The following is a 10,345-nucleotide window of genomic DNA, read 5'->3' on the forward strand; positions in this document are numbered from 1 at the left end:
GGCGGGATGGACGCGGGGCCGCGGGGGCTGCCGGGAGCCCGTTCCCTAGGCAACGGGTACCGCCCCCGGGAGCGACAGCTGACGGGGGGGGGGTTGGAGCGGCGCCTCCACAAGTGTCAGCCGGCGGAGCGGAAGTGACGCAGCTTCCGGCGGGGGCGGGGCTTCGGGGCTGCTTCCCGGGATGGCTGCGGACGCCTCCGGAGGTGGGTCAGGTGGGATTCGCTTTCCTCGGCGGGTGGCTGCGACTACGGTTGCCTCTCTTAGCGGTTTGAGCCTCGGAGCAACTCCCCGGACCGCTGTGGTCGTGTTGGGCTCCAGCTCAACCCGCTGGCCCCGCACGAGCCCCGCAGCCTGCGCGGGAACCAGTTATGCCCGGGCTCGGTCTCCTTCACGTGGGGAGTGAAGGCTGGTGACGGCCGAGGGGGCCGCGGGGCCGCACCCAGGCTCCGGCTGCCCGGCCTGCCGCCGTGAGCCCTTCCCCGCCCCTCGGCCCGCGTAAGGAAAGCTGTCACGCCGTCCCGCCCAGGGCTCGCGCTGACCGAGGAGCGTCTACGAACCTGACGCGGAACCGCGTTCGCGGCTCGCCGTGACCCCGCGCGTTCCGCACCTCACCGGGGAATCACGTCAGGTGTCCGGCGCAGCAAGTCCTCTCCCAGCCGGCGGGATCCAGGCAGACTTGTTCTTGACTTTCCAGAAACCTAATCCAGTCCTGTCACCGCTCGACTCAAAGCTCATTCCTATTGCTCACTCTCACTTGTTTTTAGAATAAGTCCGAACTTCTTGATCTGCCTCTCCTTTGGAAACTTAAGTTCCGTGGAGGCAGTCCTGGTCTCCCTCATTTAATTACTTCTCTCTCATGTGCAGAGGATAATAAATAGGCAACCAGAAAACATATTTGTTGTTTAAAGAATGAGTGAACAGCTGGGCGCCGGTGGCTCACGTCCGTCATCCTAGCTACTCAGGAAGCTGAGATCTGAGGATCGCGGTTCAAAGCCAGCCCGGGCAGGAAAGTCCGTGAGACTCTCCATCTCCAATAAACCACCAGAAAACCGGAAGTGGCGCTAAGGCTCAAGTGGTAGAGTGCTAGCCTTGAACATAAAAGAAGCTCAGGGACAGTCCCCAAGCCCCAAGTTCAAGCTCCAGGTCTGGCAACGGCAACAAAAAAAGCCACTGTGTTATTTAGAGTTTGGGGGAAGAGTATAGGGCCTTGAGTTCAAAATCACTATATTAAGTGGGAGAAGACCACCCTGGAAAAGGGATGAGCACATGTCTACTCTTAACAACCCTAGGAAGCAGATCCTATTTATATCCTCACTTAACAGATGAGAACATAGTGGTTAGCTAAGCCCCGACCTCACAGCTGGTGGAGCTGGAATTCGGACCCAGGCAGCTTAGTCTTCCGAGTTTAGACTCAAAAGCGCATATCTATTGTGTGACCTAGGAACTCCTCAAGGGCTCCGAGTAGAGATGGGAGGGCACAAGAGGGTTCAGAGGAGGGCAGATAACTTGAGTTCATCCTTGGTCTAGAGAGCACTGGGTGAGTCTTGAGAGATGACCAATAGCACTAGCCTGAGGAGGGAAGAAACTTTCCAGCAGAGAAAATTGAATGTGCCAAAGCTCTTTCAAGTGCTCCCAAGTAGTTCATTTCAGCTGCACATGGAGGAGCAGGAGGTGAGGGTTGAGAAAAGTACTGAGGCAGAGATGTAACTGGAGGAGATGGGACTCTTGCAGGTCAGTGACAGCCTAGTTGAAGGTCAGGTCTGGCTCCCTGGCACCCTCTTGGCATTCTGGCATGATGATTTGCTTGTGAGCCATGAGACTGAACAAATGTTAAAGTGCCTAAGACTAGAGAGGAGAGTGCTAAGCCTCAAGGCTTGATTATCCTGTGGAAAGAAAACAGGAACTTCAGGGCTGGGAAGGTAGCTGGCTGGGAAGGTAGCTCAGTGGTAAGAGTGCTTGCCTTGCATTCATGAGGCCCCGGGTTCAATTCCTCAGCACCACATAAGTAGAAAAAGTTGGAAGTGGCGCTGTGGCTCAAGTGGTAGAGCACTAGCCTTGAGCTGAAGAGCTGAGGGACAGTGTCCAGGCCCAGAGTCCAAGCCCCATGACCAACAACAACAACAAAAAAAAGAAAACAGGAACTTCAGCAGAAAGTGTGCCTCATCTCCAGTCTCTAAAGGCAAAGACTTTTTATGGAACTGTGAAACTGGGAAAGTCCTCTTAGTTTGTATGAAGTTATTTGTCCAGTGATGTAGCATTTCAGATCATTGTGCTATTGAAAGTCAAAAGGACATTTACTGCTAGGTGCTGGTGGCTCATACCATCCTAGCTACTAAGGAAACTGAAAGTCCATGAGATTCTTTTTTTTTTTTTTTTTTGCCGGTCATGGGGCCTGAACTCTGGGTCTGGGCACTGTCCCTCAGCTCTTCAGCTTAAGGCTAGTGCTCTACCACTGGAGCCACAGCACCATTTCCGGCTTTTTCTGTTTATGTGGTGCTGAGGAATCGAACCCAGGGCCTCATGCTTGCAAGGCAGGTACTCTACCGCTAAGCTACCTTCCCAGCCCCCTCCATGAGATTCTTATCTCCAGCTAATCACCATAAAGCTGGAAGTGGTGCTGTGGCTCAAGTGACAGGGTGCTAGCCTTGAGCAAAAAAACTCAAGGACAGTGCTCAGGTCCTGAGTTCAAGCCCCAGGACCAGCACAAAAAAAAAAAAGAAAAGAATGTTTACCTTCCAACTGTAATCTCTCATTCCATATGATGTTTCTCTTACTCCCTATCAGCAAAGACTCCTGAAACTACAACTCCCAGAAAACCTGACTTATCAGTCAGTGCAAGAAAAATTAAGGACAATGCAGCTGATTGGCATAATTTAATACTGAAATGGGAAACCCTCAGTGATGCAGGTTTTACCACTGCCAATAACATCGCCAATCTGAAAATCAGCTTACTGTAAGTACACACAAACCCCTCATGTTCTGGACTTTTCCTTACGAATTGAGCAGAAGAATCACAAGCATCTTCTCAGAGAACTTATCAACATGAATAATTTGTATGTGTGTATGTGTGTGGCACTATCCCTAAGATTGTTTTTGCTCAAGGCTAACACTGTACCACTTGAGCCATAGCTCCACATTTAGTTTTGATTTGTTGTTTTTTTCTGGACAAATAATGGAAATAAACCAACTTAAAAGGAGGAAACATTTGGGCTGGAGATATAGTTATACAAGGCCCTGTATTCAGCCTTAAACCACTAAAAAAGAAAAAAAGAAAGGTTTGTGTCCATGGTTAGCTGGCCCTATTGTCTCTATGCATTCTGGTAGCTCATGACTGAGGATATTTGTTTACCTCATGGCCAGCACCAAAACAGGAAGAACCTTGGGCTGGGAATGTGGCTCAGTGGTAGAGAGCTTGCCTAGCATGCAAGAAGCCCTGGGTTCAATTTCTCAGCACCACATACACAGAAAAGACCGAAAGTGGCACTGTGGCTCAAGTGGTAGAGCGCTAGCCTTGAGCAAAAGAAGCTCAGAGATAGCGCCTCGGCCCTGAGTTCAAGTCCCAGTACTGGCAAACAAAAAACAAAAAAAAAGTGGGTGGTGGGGAGAGGAAGAATAAAAAAATCAGGATCTAAAATTTCTTCAGGAGCACACACATCCCTGTAACCAGAAGCCTTCCAACAGCACCAGAGGCTGGAGTCAGCCTTCTTTTAAAAGGCATATTCACAGATTGAGGGCTCTTGGAGGAAATAATCCATGTCTTACTCATCTGTGTATAACTACCACTAAGCCCTCTGTCAAGGATGCCCTCAGGGCTGAACTGGAAAAAAGTATAGAGCAAAATGAATGTGAAGGGCCAGGGTTGTAACTCAGCAGTAGAGCACTTGTCTAGCAGGCTTAGGTTCTGGGTTCTATCTATAGTGAGATTGACCAGTAAACATATTTGTTATGTATGTAAATAATAACCAAGGCCAGATATTGTAACTCATGCTTGTAATCCCAACTACTTAAGCGATCTCACAGTTAATGTCCAGCTCTGGCAAAAACTTAGGGAGACCCCATCTCAACAAACACACAAGGTTACACGGGAGCCATAGGTAGATCATATAGGCTGAGGCAGCTCTAGGCAAAAAAAACATGAGACATTTGTTTGAAAAAAATAACTAAACCACCGAGCGCTGGTGGCTCACGCCTGTAATCCTAGCTACTCAGGAGGCTGAGATCTGAGGATAGCAGTTCAAAGCCAGTCCAGGCAGGAAAGTCCATGAGACTCTTATCTCCAATAAACCACTAGAAAACCGGAAGTGGTGCTGTGGCTCAAGTGGTAAAGTGCTCGCCTTGAGCTGAAGAGCGCAGGGACAGCGCCCAAGCCCAGAGTTCAAGCCCTATGACCAACCAAAAAAAAAAGGGCTGGGAGTGTGGTTCATGTTGTTTAATGTCTGCCTAGCAATCACAATGCCCTGAGTTAATACCTTAGTACTGCTGAAAATAACCAAGCCTGTATTAGAATGACATAAAACAGCAGTGCTTATGCAAGATGACTGACATATGTGGATAGTGAGCTTCTGGAATTTACTGTAACAAAGTGAGGTTGGGCTTATTTTGTTTTTGTGCTGGTCGGGACAGGGTCTGGACTCTATCCCTCAGCTTTTTGCCCAAAGCTAGCACTCTACCACTCGAGCCACAACTCTACTTTTAGCTTTAGGATAAGAGACTTTCCTGCCTGGACTGTGCTCCTCAGATTTCAGACTTTTTGACTGGCTAGAATTATAGGTGTGAGCCACTGCAAGGCTGTTTTTGAAGAGGTTTTTGCTTTTGAGAAAGAGCCTTGTCATGTAGCCCAGATGAGTCTTGAAATTGTAATTCTCCTGCTTCAGGTTCCTAAGCATCAGGATTCTCGTTATGTGCCAACACATTTGTCACGAGGTGAGTTTCTAGAGTGTAATTTCTACCCCTTTTATTTTGTCCAGGAATAAAGAACAGATAGAATTAGAGAACAGCAACCCAGTGTTCAGTGAAAATGAAGAAAAGAGGTGTCCAGAAGATGATAAAGAACTTGAGTCACTGTGCAAGGAACTGCAGGTCACTTTGGATGGTTTGGTAAGACCTGAAGACGCCAGCCATCTGTGGTCACCATCCCTGAGTCCAGCGGACCTATTTGGGGTTTGCTTGACCACTAGAGACATTGAAAACCACTGTTGATCCTTTCTTCCTTCTCTCCTCCTTCCTCCCCTCCTCCCCCCAGCCCTTCTTTCTCCACCTCCCTCTCCTCTAATGGTCTCCTCCTCCATCCATCCCACAAATCTTGTTTGTTGGCTTTGAGACAAGGACAGGCTTAGCTCAGCCTCCTGAGTGCTGGGAATATGGGTGAGCATCACCACACCCCTGTCCGGTGCATTGTCTGAGGAAGCCCCAACAGCTTTGATGGTCTGCCTAGTAAATATCTGAGGACTTGTGGGCCAGAACATCTCTTTTTACAGCTCCTCAACTCAGCTGTATTGATAAGTCAACCATAACCAGTACATAGACAAACAGATGGCTCTGTCCCCATAAAACTCCACTAGAACTTGGATTTCATATAATTTTCTTTTCTTTTTTTTGGGGGGAGGGGGGGTCCAGTTGTGGGTCCTGAACTCTGGGCCTGGGCGCTGTCCCTCAGCTCTTCAGCTCAGGGCTAGCACTCTACTACTTGAGCCACAGCGCTTATGTGGTGCTGAGGAATCGAACCCAGGGCCTCAGGCATGCAAGGCAAGTGCTCTACCACTGAGCCACCTTCCCAGCCCCTCATATAATTTTCTTGTGTAGTAAAATACTACTTTTTTTGTTACTTTTCAGCCATTTAAATGTAAGAGCCTTCTAAGGGCAGAGTATCTATAAATTATTTAGAATTCTACTTGGGAGATTTACCTGCTACTCAATTATTTATTTGTATCAATCTGGACTTGATATTTTACATTTATTTATTTATTTTGCTGGTGCAGAGGTTTGAACTCAGAGCTTTGTGCTTTCTTGGCTAGTGCTCTACCACCTGAGCAGGCCTCCAGCCAGCTTTTTTTAGTTATTTTAGAGATGGAGTCTCATGGACTTTTCTACTCCAGCTGGCTTTGCATCACGATCCTTTACATCTTAGTTTCTTGAGTAGTAGAATTACGGACACACGCCCCCATCACCCAGCTTGTTGGTGCTTTTTTTTTTTTTTGGTCAGGCCCAAAACTCGGCCTGGGCACTGTCCCTCAGCTTTTCAGCTCAAGGCGAGCATTCTGCCACTTGAGCCATAGTGCCACTTCCAGCTTTCTGGTGGATAATTGGAGGTAAAAGTCTCAGACTTTCCTGCCCAGGCTGGCTTTGAACCATGATCCTCAGATCTCAGCCTCCTGAATAGCTAGGATTACAGGCATGGGCCACCGGCCCCAGCTTCATGCCTTTTATAGAGAATCTTGTTAGGTGGAATGGAAGTAGAGGTATGGTTCAAGTGGCAGATCGTCAACCTAGCAAGCTAAACAAGGGTGAGTCCCTGAGTCCAAGCCCTGATACTGATTTTAAAAAGAGAGAGAGAGGTGTCAGGCACTGGTGATTCACAACTATAATCACTGCCACTCTGGAAGCTGAGACCTAAGCATCATGGTTCAAAGCCACCCTAGGGGGCTGGGCATGTGGCTTAGTGGTAGAGTGCTTGCCTTGCATGCATGAAGCCCTGGATTCAATTCCTCAGTACCGTGTACGTAGAAAAAGCTGGAAGTGACACTGGCTCAAGTGGGTAGAGTGCTAGCCTTTAGCAAAACAAACTCAAGGACAGTGCCCAGGCCAAGTTCAACCCCCAGGACAAACAAAGCCAGCCTAGGCAAGAAAGAGACTCTTATCTCCAAATAACTACCAGAAAACTGGAAATGGTACTGTGGATCAAAATGGTAGAGCACGAGCCTTGAGTCCAAAAGCTCAGGGACAGTACCCAGGCCCTGAGTTCAAGCAGTATAACCGACAAAAAATAAAAAAGAACCACCAAAAGAAAACTGTAATCCTAGCTAAACAGGATTGAGGTTCAAAGTCAGCCCAAGCAGAAAAGTTTTTGAAACTTCATCTTAATTAGCAGGGCTGGGAAGGTGGCTCAGTGGTAGAGCACTTGCCTTGCATGCCTGAGGCCCTGGGTTCGATTCCTCAGCACCACATAAGCAAAATGAAAAAAGCCGGAAGTGGCCCTGTGGCTCAAGTGGTAGAGCGCTAGCCTTGAGCTGAAGAGCTGAGGGACAGCGCCCAGGCCCAGAGTTCAGGCCCCACGACCGGACCAAAAAAAAATTAAAAAAAAAAATTAATTAGCAAACTGCTAGACTGTGGTGCTGCTCAAGTAGTAGAGTGCCAGGCCTGAGCAAACAAGCTTAGCAAAAGCACCAGACCCTGAGTTCAAGTCCCAGTACCCACCTACACACCCAAAACAGTTGGTGCCATAAGGATCTTCTATTTTTTCTGTTTTTCCCCAGCCTTTAGAGAGAGTGGTTTCCCAGACTTGGCTTGGGGGTTGGATGTGCCCATTTCCCTGAGCTGGACGCTCATTTCTTGTTTGTGGCTAGGAAGCACTACCAGCGCTTGGCTGGCAGTGCGGCTGCACGTGTGCCTGCCACTGTCCTCGATAACAGCCAAGCTACAGAACTGAGTGCTGGCCCTTGGCCTCGGGTCAGACCTCCAGGATTGCCTTGCTCTCTAGATCTCTGTAAGCTGTTCTTACAGTCAGGTAGCAGCAGGCAGCTTGTGCAGATACTGGTGCAGATATAGAGGAAAGAGCAGATAATTGGGTGTCAAAAAACTGGTACCAGAGGTCTGGTATCAGGTTCTGACCTTGTCCTTCCCTAGCTCAGCCCTGAGTAATTTTCCCAGCTGTGAAGTGGAAATAATGAGTCCTACCTCTTGAGGCTGGGACAAGTGAGATACTGAGTCTAGCAAGACTTGAGAGCTAAGTAATGTTCTTCAAAGACTTATGCCAGCTAAATTGAGCACATGCCACTTCAGATGTGATTGGAGGGTGGTTGGAAGGACCCTGTGCAAGGAGCGAGGATTTTGATTAACGTGAAGTTTATATATAGCTAGGAGTCCAAAATTTGGTTCTAATAGACCTATGCTACTGAAATCCTCATTACTTCTAATTATTTTACTTTCCAGACTCTGAGATTAGTAATCAAGTAGGTTTTTCACAAACATGGATCCATACCTTACCCAGCTATGAGGGCTGTGAGATGAGCCTCAGATCACAGTGGGCGGGGTGGATGGTTCCTACTGGTGTCACACAGTGACAGGCTAGGGGGGGAGCCTGAGGTCTTCTGAGGCTCTGCCAAGATCAAATTCTCACTGCTGCCTTCATGTGTGGGGCAGCTTTTCATTATTATTGTCTCATAAATAGGGAGATGAAGGCACAAAGAGGCTTCAGTAAGCTCAAAGGCAGTTAATAAATGATAGAAATGAGCTCATTGAATGTCTTTTCTCCCATCTTTCATGGCCTGGAATCCCTTCAGGCTTTTGGAGGTAAAACATTAGTAATGTGGGGAAATCTAGTGATGTGAAGCTCAGCGAGCTCTCTCCTCTGATAATGCAAATCCACAGCTTATTACTGAAGTAATCCAAATTAATGAAACCATAACCGTCTCCTTTCATCTCCCTGGAAACTGGCTGCTTGTGGAGTTGATGGTGTTTAGTTAGAGGACTTGTAGCACCACAGACCTGTTCTGAGTTTTGAAATCTTCTAGTTCTTGAATCTGAGACTAGAGATTTCATGTTTTGTTTTGTTTAATTATTTTTGGTGGTCCCATGGCTTGAACTCAAGGCCTGGGCACTGCCTTGAACTCTCTTGTGCTCAAGGCTAGTGCTCTACCACTTGAGCCATAGCACCACTTTCAGCTTTTTCTGAGTTGTTTATTGGCAATAAGAGTTTTACAACGCTAAGTGCCGAGTGCTGATTGCTCGTGCTAGTCAGGAGGCTGAGATTTGAGGATCATGGTTCAAAGCCAGCCTGGGTAGGAAAGTCCATGAGACTCTTTTTTTTTTTGGTCGTGGGGCTTGAACTCTGGGCCTGGGCGCTGTCCCTCAGCTCTTCAGCTCAAGGCTAGTGCTCTACCACTTGAGCTACAGCGCCACTTCCGGTTTTCTGGTGGTTTATTGGAGATAGGAGTCTCACGGTCTCTCCTGCCCGGGCTGGCTTTGAACCGCGATCCTCAGATCTCAGCCTCCTGAGTAGCTAGGATTACAGGCGTGAGCCACCAGCGCCCGGCTCCCATGAGACTCTTATCTCCAACTAACCACCAGAAAATCAGAAGTGGCTTAAGTGGTAGAGCACTTGCCTTGAGCTGAAGAGCTAAGAGACAGCACCCAAGCCCAGAGTTCAAGCCCCACAACCAAAAAAAAAAAAAAAAAAATTTCACCGACTTTTCTGCCCAAGCTGGCTTCAAACTGCAATCCTCAGATCTCAGCCTCCTGAGAAGTTAGGAGTACAGGTGTGAGACACCGGTGTCTGGCTCATCTCATATTTTCATATTCTAAATATCTTTTCAGGCTAAAATACAGGTGAAAATGGAAAAGCTATCTTCAACTACCAAGGGAATTTGTGAGCTAGAAAATTATTATTATGGGGAGGAGCACAGACGCCCCCCCCTGTTCCATACCTGGCCTACCACCTATTTCTGTAAGTACCTCTTCCTAGTCCTCGGAGAGGAGGTGGGGCATCTTAAAACGAGTGTTTCTTCCAGGCTTTAATTAACAGAGATCATCAGCAGGGCATAATTAGAGGCCATGATGCAAGTTGCGCTTAGCCACCCTTTAAAGCCAATGAATAGAATGAATTCTACCTCTTCCATGGAGACAGAAAGCTCTCATTTTCTTTTATTACTAAGTTTTTTTTTATTACTTTGGTTTTGTTTCAATTTTAAAAATTGGTGGGCACTGCAGTTAACCTCATAGGAAACTGAGCAAAGTGAAATTATTGAAGCTTTGTGAAATACTTTATAAAGGATTACTTTTAGTTGAGTTCAAAAGAAAGTCTAAGGGCCTTGCCCATGTAACCCCTCTGTACGGTATTTTCACAATTGAAAAAAAAAAAAAAAAGAGGCTAAGGGGCTGGGAATGTGGCTTAGTGGTAGTGTTTGGCTAGCATGCATGAAGCCCTGAGTTCAATTCCTCAGTACCAGAAAATAAAGACAAAAGTGGGGCTGGGAAGGTGGCTCAGTGGTAGAGCGCTTGCCTTGCATGCTTGAGGCCCTGGGTTCAATTTCTCAGCACCACATAAGCAAAAAGAAAAAAGCCGGGAGTGGTGCTGTGGCTCAAGTTATAGAGCGCTAGCCTTGAGCTGAAGAGCTGAGGGACAGCGCCC

General features: G+C 47.6%; 1 protein-coding gene across 2 annotated transcripts in view; it reads left to right on the top strand.

Moving 5' to 3' along the window:
* The first annotated feature begins 160 nt into the window (after positions 1–160).
* Cinp (cyclin-dependent kinase 2 interacting protein) overlaps positions 161–10,345 on the top strand; it is a 15,033-nt gene continuing 4,848 nt past the window's right edge. For both annotated transcript variants that reach the window (XR_001174975.1, XM_013014063.1), the window contains exons 1-4: positions 161–203; positions 2,785–2,953; positions 4,968–5,097; positions 9,532–9,661. Coding sequence is in view for 1 of the 2 variants with exons in the window: in XM_013014063.1 (XP_012869517.1) it covers positions 182–203; positions 2,785–2,953; positions 4,968–5,097; positions 9,532–9,661 (451 nt within the window). In the remaining variant the exon portion in view is untranslated. The remainder of the gene's footprint in view (positions 204–2,784; positions 2,954–4,967; positions 5,098–9,531; positions 9,662–10,345) is intronic.

The sequence above is a fragment of the Dipodomys ordii genome, unplaced genomic scaffold (genome assembly GCF_000151885.1).
Source record: "Dipodomys ordii isolate 6190 unplaced genomic scaffold, Dord_2.0 Scaffold2, whole genome shotgun sequence".
NCBI lineage: Eukaryota > Metazoa > Chordata > Mammalia > Rodentia > Heteromyidae > Dipodomys > Dipodomys ordii.